This window comes from Cotesia glomerata, linkage group LG1 (genome assembly GCF_020080835.1).
Source record: "Cotesia glomerata isolate CgM1 linkage group LG1, MPM_Cglom_v2.3, whole genome shotgun sequence".
Taxonomy (NCBI): Eukaryota; Metazoa; Arthropoda; class Insecta; order Hymenoptera; family Braconidae; genus Cotesia; species Cotesia glomerata.
Genome location: NC_058158.1, coordinates 29,266,903 through 29,283,194, shown reverse-complemented (window position 1 = coordinate 29,283,194; position 16,292 = coordinate 29,266,903). Strand labels below are relative to the sequence as shown.

The 16,292-nt window shown below is 31.2% G+C and overlaps 1 protein-coding gene and 1 long non-coding RNA gene across 4 annotated transcripts in view; one reads left to right on the top strand and one right to left on the bottom strand.

Moving 5' to 3' along the window:
* LOC123274953 (four and a half LIM domains protein 2) overlaps positions 1-16,292 on the top strand; it is a 58,930-nt gene that overhangs the window by 7,127 nt on the left and 35,511 nt on the right. The window contains exons 1-2 of one of the 3 annotated variants that reach the window (XM_044742761.1): positions 6,555-8,795; positions 9,744-9,829. In XM_044742761.1, coding sequence (XP_044598696.1) covers positions 6,570-8,795; positions 9,744-9,829 — 2,312 coding nt within the window. In that variant the 5' untranslated portion in view covers positions 6,555-6,569. Of the gene's footprint in view, positions 1-6,554; positions 8,796-9,743; positions 9,830-15,826; positions 16,173-16,292 lie in introns of those variants that run through there. The other 2 variants (XM_044742766.1, XM_044742765.1) reach the window with 2 other exon arrangements.
* Positions 13,987-15,627, bottom strand: LOC123274957. The gene is made up of 2 exons (XR_006511599.1): positions 15,205-15,627; positions 13,987-15,146 (listed from the first exon to the last, which is right to left on the bottom strand). It is a non-coding gene; the product is annotated as an uncharacterized LOC123274957 (long non-coding RNA).

Here is a 16,292-nt window from a genome sequence, read left to right as displayed (position 1 = left end):
TTTTTTATCTCTTCTATCATAAGTACAGTGCTTTAAAAATTTTTTATACCCGTTTAATAACAACTAACTCTATTACTAACTCATTCGTACAAATATTTTTTCCTGTAATTATCAATGATCATAAAAATATTTGGAGTTTTTATTATTGATTTGACTGTACGATAAATTATTTAGGCGAGTTACTTAAAGATTCAAATCGTTTTTTAAATTCCATGGCTAAATATAAACATCCGACAGCGACACATTTTAAATTCCAGTACGATTACTAAACATCAGAGGTTTAAAATTTTAAAATTGCAGTAGCAATTCTTAATATTTCGAGCTTAATTGAATTGTCCGTCTATATGAGTAAGAATATAAATATATTCTCCTATAAATTTCATATAAATTGCTAATTGGCGTTATAATCTATGTATAATACAAATATATATACTGTAATAAAAATTTTTAATCAACGAAATTATGTTATAAAGCGGATTAAAAGCATAAAAAGATAAAAAATATAATATAATGCTGATATTACGTGACATAAAGTATTAAGACTTGTATATCTCTGGAGTAATGTGATGTCAAATATTTTTTGATGACACGAAACACGTCATGCAATATTATATAATTTGACTCCTGAGGGAATTTTCACATAGTTACTTACTTTGACTAAATATTAACCACTTATTACCACATAAAACAAATATAATTAAAATTGTTAATGAACTTTGCAATTTTTCGTTCAAATATTGTCAAAATAATGGGTCTAATTTGGTGGGTCGTGTAAATAATTATTATTACTTATTTGAGGGACTTATAAAAAAAATTTAATTGAAGAGAAAAAAATTTTGAACCAAAAAAATGTTTTTTGTTTTATTTTTTATTAATTTAAATAAAAAAAATTTTTAAAAATTTGAAGTTCGAAGTTTCTTGTAAATAATTTAATTTTGCAAACCTCTTTATTATAAATTTTATTTTTCAGATGAAAATATTAATAAGAAACTATTTGAAGACTATTTTAATTCATAAATTTTTTTAGAGTAAGTGAAAATAAAAATAAATATATAAATAAATATTTAACACTCAGCAGGGTGTTGAATCCATTAGTTTTTCAATCAAAGTCCGTTTCCTTTCATACTGTTGATTAAAACCAAGTGTCGTATGTTATGTATTTGCTATTTTAATGCGCGGGCGTATTTGACGACAAAGTAATAACATTTATATATGTATGTACATTTTATAAATATAAACGCATAAATAAATTAATATATGGTGTTGTATATAAATAAAAGACGATTGTCCAAGTCGAAGGAGCACATTATATAGAAAAAATAAAATAAATAAAATGATGACTACGTCACTCGTGAGAAGGAGCCATGCGACATATAAAAAGGAAACTGTAGGTTGCTTTGTTAACTTTTACGCCTCGCCTCAGGTGTTGCACAGATATTTTTTTTTTATTATTAAATATATTTAAATATACGTACAGATATTCTGCGTATAAATTTAAGAACTTTTTTTCGCATTAATGCAGATGATAGTTTGGAAAAAATAAATAGTAACTATTATTGTTTTAATCATCGATATTTTCTGCGACAAATTTGATTTACATTTAGGACCAATTTTTGAATTGGAAATTTTTTTTATGTGCGGTTAGAGGTGTATCGACCTCATAAAAAATAATGAAGTAAATAAACTTTTATTTTAGAGATATTTGTAACATTAGATTTTTTCATACATTCGATTTTTTTAATTGATAGTAATATTGATTAAAATTACAGTTAGAACTTCATATTCGCAATTAAGAATCATTTTTACATTCATGAATTTATTAAATCTATGAAAATAAAAAGATATTTATAATTATTTGAATTTGTGAGAACGAAATATTCAATTACGATGACGCGAATGTAATGAGAGTAATTTTAGGTAAAAATAACTCGTTTTGAGTTACTAGGTGTACTGTAAAAATCGTTTCAAAAATTTTAATGATCAAACATTTTTTTTTAGATTTTATATATATTTATTTTAAAAATTAATATTTAAAATGTTATCAGTTACAACGAAAGTAACGCGACGTAATTAGTTTTAAATGTTTATAAATAATAATTAATCTAAAATAATTTTCTCTTGAAAAATATTTCAAATACTATTATTATAAATTATAATATGTATTTAAATAATTTTTTTCCTGTTAAAACAATGAATGATAATTATTATTATTTTGACAATAATTAGATTATTATAATTGATAGTGTTATGATAAATATCAAGTATAATAAATAAAAAAATGTGATATCACTTCCGACGGGCTGATGTCATATTTATATAAATTATAATAAGTGCTTTTTTGTACGACTATTCTTGTATTCGAACGACCAAATTGTAATTTGAAGGTAACAAGTAGAGTAGATTAATGTTGAATGACAGTGATGATTGTGATGAACTGATAGATAGTTAATAATCGTGTGTAAAAGGCGGTTTATTTTGTTTAATCGTAGGAGTTGATTTTTAAAAGTTAAGAAGGAATTATTATATATTAATACAACTCATATTATATCAGATAAAATACAGTATATATTAATAATAACAATAATAGAGAAAGGGAGGAATCTGTTGAGGAAGTGGAGAAGAAGGAACAAGAGGAGCTGGAGGAGGAAAGAGAGAAAGGACTGAAACTAAAACGTGCATCGCATCTTTCGAGATTACTAAAAATTTATATGAATTATGTATTACCTGAGTTTTTATTTTATACTTTTTGGCGTGGGCTACGAGGATAGAAAAAAGTTTAAGACGTAACGCAACGCTAGTCAAACTAACGAGCTGGATCATGGGGATGGTGATAGTCAGTCTTTTTATTGGTCTCGTTATATTTTTATTAATTAAATTTTATGGTGATAGTTAAACTTTTTATTGGGTTTTTATTTGTTTCGAAATAAATTAAATTTTCATCATTATTATTATCATCATCATTCTAGTCATTATAATTATCATCATTAGTAACATAATTATTTTTAATTAGCGAAGAGATAAAGTCTAAAGAGCCGAAATGTTTAAAATGAGTAAAAAAAGAAACAAAAATTTGATAGTTATTTTAATACAATTTATATTGTAGTTTTCTATTTAAATTTTAATATCGACGGTATCGCTTATAAACAAGTATAGTGTGTTCTTTAGACTGTAGAGGGATTACACGCCGATAATACTGTAAGCTGCATTATTGCAACATTTGAATATTTATTACGTTCTTATAATCAGTATCACTCATCACTTGGTAAATAATTGTAAGAAAATTTATCAATTCTTAATGTAAAAATAATTAGTTATAAGTTATAAGGTATAAGTTGTAACTCTGTGGTATTTAAGAAGATAAAAGATTGCTTATAAAAAAAATACCGTATATTTTGAATAGTGATGCATGATAATGATTAAAGCGACGAGAAATTATTGTATTGAAAGGGATTGTGAAATTAACATTGGGATTTCATTATCGTAAAATATAAAAATCTAAAAATGTCCATTCTCTTCTATTCGCCATTAGAGCCACATTCGCCGTATAGTATCGGAACATTGTGTAGAGCAATGCAGACCTGCAAATGACTCACCGTTGTTACAAATCAGAGCTATTCAACTCGTATTTTTATTATTTTCCCTCGATGCATTTAATAACACCAAACACAATGGCCCGTACTTTTAAACACATATCACTATTTTAATTACAATACATTTAACTGTCAATTATCACCCCGATTTACTACTAATACCAGAATAATAATAATAATAATTTTAATAAAAAGAACAGCCCAGCCGGATAAATAAATTGCAGTAATAAAAATTTTTATCTAACCAAAATAAATTATAATGAATAGCTATTAAATTTAATAATGTCGTACTAATAACTTCCTTTTCTACTTAAAATAAAATTCATAAAAAAATTCTTTACTCAATTTATTATAATTATTTCATAAAATGATAATTAATTAATATAATCGCGGCATTTAGCCAGAACTTTTGTTTGTAATAAAATTAAAAAAATTAATTACGATATTGTTATCCACTAAGTCCATAAAAGAAGATGAAAAGATAAAAAAGTTAAACACAAGAGGGCATTTAAAATCCTCCAAATGAAATCCCGAGACATTAAGTTATCTTTTTGCTCTGGTTAATTACTTAATTAATTAGCCGGATCACTGTAAAGAGCTCCGTCTGTCTTAATATATATATATATATTATGTTTGAGGTAATAGTCATAATGATCGTCATCTGTTGATCGTTGTCGCCGGATTTGCAAAAGCAGAGGCGTATGTACCGAAGACCTTGTTACATCCCACACACAGGGCCGTGAGTGAATCTCGAGAACCAGGGCGTGTAAACCCCAATAAAAAATAATTTAAACCAATTAATCCCCAAATTAATGTAAATTAAATCATTTCATCAATCCAGGGTCCATATTTTGGCACCGCAGCGTGCAAATAAGAGGAAAACATATACATACACCTTCTATAAAAAACAGAGGATATTATCGCTAATATTATATAACATAACTAAATATTAAAAATGAAACAACAAATGAATCACAGGATTTTGAACTCGACAGGGAACGAAAGACTCGATCACCCGGAGAAAACGGAACTTAATTGCGATGATCGTTGGCGCGTGAAACCGTTAAACTCAGGACTTTTGCATTGCATCGATCTGGTAGTTTTTAATCTCTGCAAGAAAGCAACATTTACGAGCGCGTAAAAAAAAAACGAATTTTTTCCTGCTCGGAAAAATTAAGATTAGATAGGATTAGAAAAGGACAGTCTAGATGTCGATGACTCTGTTGAGTTGATACAAGTTGACTGTACTGTTATTTTTTTTTATCTTGACTCAACTCCTGTTGGGTGTTATCTCAGCTCTAGCTGCATCTGACACAACCGTCTTATTTGCTCCCTGTGCCCCTCCACCTAAAAGATTCTATATCCTGAATCCACTATGCACTATCCGGAGATACCAGAGAATCTCAGGTGCAGGTAAGCCAGGGAGGCAGGGCAGGGCGTCACCTGCTTGCTCTCCCGCGTGTCCTTAACCGGACGGACCGGCTGGATCTGTCGACATCGTCTTCTGCGTCGATCAGTTCGTCGCACTCACTCGACCTACGTCCTCACCAAACACAACCTGTATCATCTGTTAAGTCCTTCCTCCTTATTTATATTTATATTATTAATATTTAACTCTTGACTGGTATGGAATTTTAGTATCAACACTGACATCGACACCAACACCAACACCGACATTTATAATATTATTTATTATTCCTTTTCGTCGGACGTAATCTTACGTGGTGATTCACAGTACTGAATACTGCTAGTGGATTTACACATCCCAAGTGGCTCGAAAGGCTCGGCTGAGATGAACGATACTTTTTTGGGTCCTTGCGTCATTTCACCCACCAGACAAAGCGTGAAAAAAAAATATACTTACTCCTATTGGACGGTTAAACGGTGAACGGTGACAGTGAAAAATAATAATAATAATAATAAAAGGATTTTTTGGTAAAATCGAGAGTGCAGTTTCGAAGAATAGGAGTAGAAAGAAGAGAGAGAGAGAGAATGTGGATGTGGATGTATATGGAGTGAGAGAAAAATATTGAAGACGGTGAATTCATTTTAGTGACAACAAAAAGGGAAGACTACATGTGGAGAACCAGGACTAAGAAGCAAGAGCTGAAGCTAAAGCTAAACCCAAGATCCGAGATCCAAGACCTGAGACCCAACTCGAAGTTCCAAGAGCAAGAGCAAGAGCAAGAGCAAGAGCAAGATCCAAGAGCTGCGGCGGACACAAGAAGGCGAGCAACACGGCAAAGTGCACGCGTACGTGAAAGTCGCCGGCGACTTTCAGGGTCGCTCTCTGGCCCGCCTCGTTTCACTCTTCGCCGCTCTTTTCCTTCCTTTCTCACTCTCTCCCTTTATTAATCTTACCTCGAAAATCTTGTGTTTCTCTCAGACCCACCACACACCGCACACCATACACCATTTCACTCAGTGGTAGTGGTCTCCCATGTATGTGCGGACTCCAACATTACATTGCTTACATACATTCATATCCAGGCGAGCACGGTATCCTGCTCGATTGCCGGATTCGGTGATTCGGCTTTGACCACAAACGATCGCATCGCGCCGGTACAAACAACAACAACAATAACAATAATTATACAGCCAAGAGAGACTGAGTTACAATAGTATACACCGGGATTATTTAATACCCACCGTTTTCAATAAACATTATTTTATTTTATTATATATATTTGTATTTAGTACCGAGTAAGTATTGTTTAAATAACTCGGTTTTGTTATTAACTCAGTTTTTAAATTTTTTCACTCGGTCTGGAAGCCAGGCTCGCGTGGGATTCAATCGCAAAGCCATCCTCCGGGTACAATCGAGAGTGTCGACAGTATTTGTCACGCGTTCAGCAGCAACGCGATCTTATATTCGATCGCTATTGTGGTTTATTGTTAAAATAAGTTTTAGTGATTTGTTATTTATTAAGAATTATTATTATAATTATTAGTGAATAAAGAATATAATTTAAAATAATAATGAAGTCACGATTTTGGAACACATGGACGAAAGAAGAGCCGAAAGTAAGGTCGCCAATTATTATAAAAGATCGTAATCAGAAGGAGAGCTTACGTGACTCCAGTCAGAGCAATGATAATCGCAATAAGATCCACCAGTACAGTTTGTCCTCGCGTGTTGACCGGTTTCAATTGATAACCGACAACAACAATGATAAATTACGCAACGGGTACAAGGAAGTCTGTGTAAAAAATAAGGATGACAGTTTGCATAAACAGCAACATCATTTGTCAAGGTGCAGAGATAACGTGAACAGTAAAAATATTTGGGAGCTACACAGAAACAGATATCACGATCAGGAAAAAATTTTGCATCAGCAGCAGCAGCAGCATGGAATTGGGAACCAACAACAGCCAATTAATTATAGGCGGCGGAAGTCTAAAGGATCACCTTCAATAGTCGGTAATAATAGTGACAATAATAAATCCGGTGAACCGAAACTTACAAACGGGAAGTTACGACCGTCAAACAACGGTTTCACAAAACAGGTCAAACGATCTGACGAATCGTTGGATCGTGAACGCAGAGGTGTTAAGTATCAGCAAACTTACCACCAGGAGGACACGAGGAATTTTTTTTACGATGTGGAAACGCCGAGTAACGGAATCAGCGAGCCCATTAAATTTGTCAGGAAATTCGAAGAATACGAGTGTCGATACGATAAGCCGCGGATTGGTGGAGAAGAAGAAGAAGAAGAAGAAGAAGAAGAAGAAGAAGAAGAAGAAGAAGAGGAAGATGGAGAGGAAGACGAGGATGTCGATGTGGATCAGGATGAGGAAGAAGATGATGAAGATGATGAGGAGTGTTACAAGCAAACGCGTTATTCATCCTCGTCATCGTCATCCAGAAAAATAAATGGTGATTTTATACATGGTAGATCGTTATCACCGTTAGATGATTCTGTGAGCAAAGGCTGCAAACGTGAATTTATTTATTTGGATAAGAGATCTTGGAGACACTGCGAGGAGCGGTCGCCAGACCGCGCGATTGAGCTCATCAAGGCGGTCGGAGAAAATTTAAATTCAAATTCAAACTGTCCGGGTTTTGTCAATGGGAGTAGGCGGAACGGAAACCGGTGTGATAGTTATGTTCCGGGAAAAAAGACAGCGAGTGATAAAACTAAAACCAATCGTAAAGATTTTGATCCATCTGCTGGGAAGTACGATAAGATTAGGGAACACAAAAAAGGTTTTAATCTAGTCAGAAGCGCCAGAGGGTCTTCCAGTGAGCACGAGGAGAGGAGAAGGAACTATTCGGGGCACCGAAGTTTGGAGAATAAAAGTTACTTTAAAATGAACATAAACAGGGACTCTTCTATTGGTAACAACAAGCGCGAGTCTTCGAGAGACAGACAGATATTTCGTAAAATTTCATTAAAATTGAAAGGTAAAGACAAAGAGGAAAAGGAGAAAGACGTTAAAAATAATTCTAGTGAGTCAGAGTCTATTAAGAGTAAGCCGAGAAGAGACAATCGACACTCTAGACCTCTCTCTCCACCCACGTTTGAAAATATCGAGACTGACGAGGTGGTACCAAGACAGCACCGTAAAGTATTTTCGTCTTCGAAGGATTTTCATCATCAGGATCATCAAAATTATCAAAATCATCAGCAACAGCAGTTAAGACTTAGAGAGAATTATGGTGGCAAAAGAGAGGAGGTTAAAAAAATGAATAACCACAACTATCAGCATCATCACCACCGCGACTCACGTGATTTGTCATGGATTGAGAGAGAATTGTCCTCGTGGTATTCCAGCGAAGAGTCGCCGGAACGTGAGAAGACTAAGAACAAGTCTAGTAAGCCTCCGAGAACGCGTTGCTTGCTGTCAGATGAGGATGATGACAACGACGAGGACCGAGACGGGGATGAGGATGAGGATGATGATGACGAGGACGACAGCGATTTGGGTTTTTCCACGCGGATTGAACGCAACGGTGCCACAGTTATTAGAATTCACACCAATCCAAAGACACCCGAGAGACGAAAAAGTCCCGAGAGAATTACTGACAGACGATATCTGGGCAGACGCACCAGGAATATTTCACCAGATAGGTATACATTTAGAGATGATGACGAGCTTGTGCGAGAGGACGATGATGATTACGACCATTTGGATGCCGGTATCGATTTTTTTGGCTTGAGAAAACTATCAACTGACTCACTTACACGGAATTTTCGTGACTCGGTACGATATTTTTGGTTATTTATATAATAAGTATCAGTATAAAATTAAATCAAATTACATTAATTAGCTTGTTTATTTATTTAGTTATATTAGACATGGATCAATGAGTTCGATGTACATTAATTTATATCGGTGTATATCTGAATAATTTTACTACTATATTCTTGGGCAATTAGAGTGCCCACTTATACTTGGTTATATTATTACTTACATGTTATATATACACGAAAATAATATGAGTAAAAATGACTCGCCTACGAAATCATTCACGTTCTTTTACGATTTCCGTGATTATCATGCAGTATTTTATATTTATTTTACTGTCAGTAAAGATCAAAACTTACTTGCTTATATTATCTTAGTTTTTCATTAATTAATGTTACGAGACGTAGTAATTAAAACTCGGGTGGAGTAGTATGTTTTTATTTCCGCATGGAAGTCAAAAAAAAGTACCGAATTACTAAAAATTATAATTATTATTTTTAATTTAAGAATTTTTGTAAATAATAAATCATAAGTTTCTTTGACTGAATTAATATTCTTACTATAATAATAATAATAATAATAATAATAACAATAATTTTGTTTATCCTGAATTTAGTGTACGGTAAGTATATTTATGAGTATGGACACATAAGTGAGGAGCATATTATGTGTCTAGTCGATATTTGGTGATGCCAGAACTGACGTGGGTACAGAGGTAGTTTATGTAGGCGTTCTTACCATATTTGTTTTGTTACTAAAGTCTCTACTCGATAGTCTTTCTCTTTCATTCCCGGTATCTAGACCTCTCACTCGCTGCAGCCATCCTTTTTTTAGCACCGTGATTAATATTATAATTACACGTTATAAAGTAACAAATATACACAAGCTATTCGGTTTTCAAAATAATAAAATAAGAGGCTCAAAAAAATAATAATATTTATTTGTATGGTTTTTATGTTACAGAACGTTCAAATCACGGACCTTGAGGATGGCCAGCCGTGTTTGCAATGCGGCGAAACATGTTCCGGATTTTCGCCTCATACATGGAGGTATATATATATTTTACAATTAATTTACCGATAAATACTTTAACTCGTCTCCTTAGTTTTATTTTTTTATGGAAATCCCTGCTATAAATGACTATCGCATTAAAATAAACGCTGTAATTTTTCAATGGCAAACACCATTTATTGCTATTAAATTTTTTATTATAGCCTTTGCTGTTACTTTACATACACTCGAGGCTCAGAAAATATTTTTTTAATTTTTAAATTTTATTACTTTTAATAAAAAGCTTTTTATTGGCATGTTTGTGTTTCTGTGCAATAAAATAAGCGCTAGTTTTTGTGTAATTGATCGCAATTATGATAAAATTCTTAGTAATAACATTGAACAAATTTTCTACGTAAATTATAGTCTTTTTTTTTACAACTGTTAAGAATGAAATTGTTGAACAATTATTTTGCTGTAATAATTTCCACTTGTGATTTTTTAAATAGTTCAGAAAAATTTTCTACTCAAACTTTAGAATTTTTTTTAACTAATTAATTACGACAAAAAAATATTTGAAAAAATTTGCACTTGCAGCTTTCTAAAATTCAACATGTAAAATTTTTTACTGAATTTTAATCATCATAATTTAACTATTTCAAAAATCTAAAAATTATCGAGCATCTATTAATTTGTATCATATTTTTCCGCAATGATTATTTTTGTTTTAATATTAATTCAATATTGCTTGATAGAAATATCTGTTTCAAAAATTTTTTATGTCACGTTTGAATATTTTAACTACAACAATAACATTCACCCGACAGATGTGATATATATCTCTTGATGTGTGTGATATATATCTTAGCCTCTTACTGACTGTTGATTTTGGCTTGTCGGAAAGTTATACATCTTACAATACAACTACATATATCTATCAGCGGCAAATGTTCCCAGTGACATTTTGACGTCTGAACATTGGAATTAATAATAGTACAGTAATTTTAATTACCAGAAGAACTACATCAACATCAACAATAAGCAATAATAACATACATTGTCGTATCGTAACTTTAACAAAGTGGTTTATTATAGTTTATTAAACTAGCATAGAGTTTGAAGAATCCACGAGCAAGGTATACAGCGAAGGCTGTCAGACTCGGGAGCGCCAGTTAAATTATCCACGTATAATTACACACTTTGGATCTATGTACTTATATTAGACAAGTATTGTGGACGAATGACTCACAAGACTTTTCTCTGTATTACCCTGCCCATAGCTACTCGGTAATAACGAATTAATTGTGCACTCTCTGATGGGGCTTCGTGACTCTACGAAGCCACCTCACATTTACTGAACTCTCAACACATTATTATATTTATTACATACATTGAGGTCATTATTTTAGACATCTTACGTCGACGAATGGCAGAACTTGACAAGTGCCGAGAATTCCTTATATTAACTACATTTGTTACGTCAGATGTCAATTAATTGCTTTCTTTGATTATTCGTACCCCGAACTACACAGTAAAAAATTTTGCGTCATTGCGTCAAAAAATTTTGTGTTAAAAATTTTTATGTTAAATATTTTACACTTTTTTGTGTTAATTTAACATTTTTCTGTGTTAATTTAACACAATTAATGTTAAATTTACACATAAAAGTGTTAAATATTTAACACAAAAATTTTTAACACATAATTTTTTGACGCAATGACGCAAAATTTTTTACTGTGTAATTAATACTCTATTCATACGAATTATTTTAAATTTTAAGACAATAAATTTTTTCCGGTTATCCAACGAGCTTAACGAATTTCAATGTTAAAGTGACAGTTTATCTTTGCCGCGTGAGTAATGCAGAAAATAAATAAAATAATCCAACCAATGACTCTTTCTATTTTAGTATTTCACAATACGCTTACTAACTTACTTACTTATACGACAAAGAGTACATGAATCTCCGAGTTTTTGGCTCACAATCAATTTACTTTAAAAGACACGCTCATGACAAGTAAATGTAGAATAATGGATAATGAAACAACTGTTTTAAAGAGTACGTATCATTTTTATTGTGCTATATTTTTTGTCAACCGATGATTCATATTATTGTTGGTCAATAGCCAAAAATACGAGATCTCTCGGTGCAGTATACAGTATGCAGTATACAGATCTTTAGAACAAAATGTTACTCGCTGAACAAGAATATCAATTATTTATTTAATTTTTCTGTTTTCCGAATAGAAGAATGTGTGGTTTTTGTGTACCGTGAAAATTTTTTTATGAAGGGTGCGAAAAGTTACATTATATAAGTGCTTTGATTTTGGGATAATTGCTTTTAGAAGTGAAATAGTTTAAATTTTTGATTAAAAATACGTTAAAATAGTGTCTAAATTTTACACGATTATTTTGGTGACTAGTAACCCTCAAAAAATTACCTTCTAACTTAGTGTATTTATAAAATAAATAACTAAAATTTTTGTTCATCGTAACACCTGCTCATTACATTTTTCATTTTTGAAAATTGTCAATGGTTCAATTTGTATTTTTATTCAAAATTTTGTAAATAATAGAAGATACAATAAAATTGATAAGGATTTTTTTAGAACATTTTTTTCTAAAAGGCTTTCAAATTTTTTGTACTATTAATACATGATTCGGAAATAAAATTTCAAAATTTAATGAAAAATTCAAAAACTAACTCAACGTTGAAATATTTTATTTTTCATAATTTTTTTTTTTCAAATTCTATAAATAAAGTTTCACTCCAAAAATTTGAACAGTAATTACAATAATTAAATATTAAATTACATAAGACCAATTAATATTTTTCATTTATCTTAAATTAAAAACACTCTCAACAAGTACTTTTGTTTTTCATCTCAAGATCTGTTCTGAATGTGTTTATGATTGAAAATTATCAATTGGCTTTAATTTCGATTTAACTTTAAAATTCTATAAGTGAAAAAATTATAAGAAAATTGATAAGGACTTATATTTAAAAAATTTGGATGTTTATTAGAAGTCATTATAATTTTTTGCATTTTCATTATTCAACTAAAAAGTTGAATTTTCAGATTTTATAAATAACAACTTTATGAGAATACTTAAAAAAAAAAAAAAAAAAATTGATAACTAAACTCAAAATTCTGATTTTTAATCATCTTCTCAATTTGCTAAAATTTCTTGTAATCTATACAGTAATTATGATGCTTACAAACCACACTAAAATAACGTACAAAGTATTGCTCCGAAAATTCGAACAGTAATTCCAATAATTAAACATTATATCACTAAAACCAAAAATTACATAAGACCAATTAACGTGTTTATTGACCTTAGATTAAATAACACCCTCAAAAATGACTTCTTGAGTGTATTTATAAAATAAATAATATAAATAACTAGACAGTATTCATCGTGGCACGTGCTCTCATTCTCATAGCGACCACGAGACATCTCGTATCTCGGATCATCATCGTCATTACCGAGTTACAATAATAAGCGCCTTCTTTTGTGCGTACAATCTCGTACTTGTTACAATATAATAGTACATAGTAGTCGGTCATGTCAAAGTAATAACGCTCTGTTGATAAGCGATGCATGTAAACTTGTGAATAAAATTACCCGGAAAAGTGCCACTACTAACTAATACGTATGTAATAAGTAATAATTATCGTTATTAATGAACCGTAAAGTGTCATTGGAGAAAATAGCTGGTGGAGTGTAATAATTATTATGATTATACAGTGACATGATTTGTATTAATTGCGTAATAATAACGACACACCTTTGTGGAATAAATTGAGACATCGGACTTGAGTTTTATTTGTCAGTAAACTATTATGTTTAGTATTAGTATGTCGTGTTATATTAGTTTTGTTACTATTATTTGTGCTTTTCTTGGTTACTGCGATGAGTGTGTTTAGTAGTTATATTGAGTATAAGACTAAATTTACCGTGGCTTGGTTATAAGTTGTCCTTACATACGGATTTAAGTTGTTGATATTCAAATCGTGCTCAAGTGTTATCTCTTACTGTTGAAATGATAAAACTTTTATTACATGGTGATTGATATTTGATCTGTTGATTTGGATACGTCTTATCGAAAATAATTGATTTTAAATTTTAAAATCAAAAGTGAGGTATTTTTATTTTTCCATTTGAATACATTTTTTTAAACTCTTAAAATTAAAGTGTTTTGTTTATTCCCGACTATTTAATTTAATTATACGGATGTGGTTTCTTTCTCTATTAAAAGAGTTACTTATTAAGCAGAGAAGCGTTTTACTGATAAAAAAAATAAAAAAATAAAAAAATTAAAAAAAAAAAAAAAAATAAACGTTATTACGTTTCTTAGGATAAATCGCCTAATGACTCAGTTTTTCCTCAACTTTTTGCACCAACGTCTAAAGTATTTCCAAAGAATTCCATTGCAAAAATACCTCGACAATTTACTCGCGCATTTGTGATTTTTGTTAAATAATTATCATCTCTCAGGCTATTTGTTTTTATTCAAATTGTAATTATGTCTTTAAAACATTCCAGACCTTTTAGACTCTAAAGAATATAAAACTCAATTTATTAGTTTGACTTTTTTAGTACGTTACTATTTAATAATTTTATTAGAATGCTTTTTTCGAAGCTAAAGATTAGACGGAGACATTTTTCGTTTAATTTATAATATATGTCGGCGCAATACATTATTTCAAATAAAGTTACGGTAAAAAACTACAAAAGAAAATAAATAGTGATAATCTCGAGGTGTTGATACGTGTTAGACGTCATTAGAAGTCATTAGATGAGACAACAGACCTTGAATGTCACACTTGGGTTCATTTAAGATAAATATTTAGGTTATACCATTGTATTAAAAAAAAAAAAGACCTAACAATTACTGTCCTCTTATCTGCAAAGTAAGACATTCGATTCTGGCTTTAAAAAAAAAAAATCATTATCGATTACAAAGTTTTATTTGCGCCACGTAATTGAGGTGATAATTACATTATAAAGTTTATAAATAAAATGTATGACCCAAAAAAAAATGAAACGGAGCGTGAAATGAAATGACTCAGAATTATTTGGTTAAAAAATAATAAAATGAAATGATTTGAGTGTAAAAACAAGCATGTAGAGGTAATGTACTTCAAAATTGATTATCTCGAGTACTTACACTCAACACAACGGTGGAATACCGCCGCGTGACCGCAAATCTAAAGATAAGATTTGTATTTTTTAATATACACGATATAATACTACACAGACTGTCGACTCGCCGTTGAGCTTGTTACAATCAGTTATGACGCATTGTCAATTCGTTCAACATCAACTCATGTGTGCACGTAAACTCTTACTTGCATTTCACTTTTAAATCTGTAGAGAAACATATATATATATATATATATATGTTTTATTTGTATAAATACAATACTTGTTACTTGTAAGGCTTAGATTAGAAAAGTATGTGGAAGTTGTTGTGTATTGGATCAAAGAACGCGTTCTCTTAACTTGTCAATGTGTTTGGCTGATGGTATCATCTCCTACATTAGTGGAGGTTCTTGCATTAGTCAGGTCCTACACTCTACTGGTTGCTACACATTACATTATAAAATGACTAACCATACACCATGATACCGATAGTCTTGGAACATCAACCACCAAACAGCGAGTAAAGTAGTAAGCAGTAAGCATCAAACACCAAGCACAATATAAAGCTAAAGGGGACTGAGGCGTGATTTTAATGTCTGACTATATTTAGAATGTGATCATACACCCGAAGCGCGCTATCGCACGAGTCTCCGGATAGTTATAGTTATAACATTTAACGCGACGATAAAACGAGTTTTGGTGGGTGTGGATCTATAATATTACGCGGTATCAAAAAATTCAATCTATGCGGATGGAATAGAGTTGAATATATTTTTAAAGTTGTACTTCTTCTTTTTATTTATTCCCATTTGATTTTTTAAACGGACTAGTGTAGAGAGAAGAAGAGTGAATTTTGTTTCTGCCGGTGAAACTTAAACTTGTGTTTAGTTTTTATATTACCATGTCTAGTGAATAGAATTGTAATTTTATTTAATATTATATTGCATTGGTGTGATGGAAACAGTAATGTTGTTTTAAGTTGAAACTTATTTTATTGTAATTTATTTTATTTGTTGGAGGGTAATAAAATAACGAGAGGAAGTTGCAAGTATTGTGGAGAAAAAGGTGATTGAGAGCGACATTAGAATTTACAATGAACGACAGATGGGAGACGCGAAAACACACTGCGATTGTCCATAACCCTGGGAATGCGTACGATGACGATCTCGAGGATCTGAATTACGATAATGATAATGATAATGATAATAATGACGATGATGGCAATGAACGATCGGGTATTTATTGCACCGGGTGAGTTGGCTTTGTTCACTTTTTGTTTCAATGTTTTTGTTTTTGTTACAAATAAATAAAAATTATTTTAAGAATTTTTATGACTCGTTTTCTGCATCAATGCAATTTATAGATTCATTG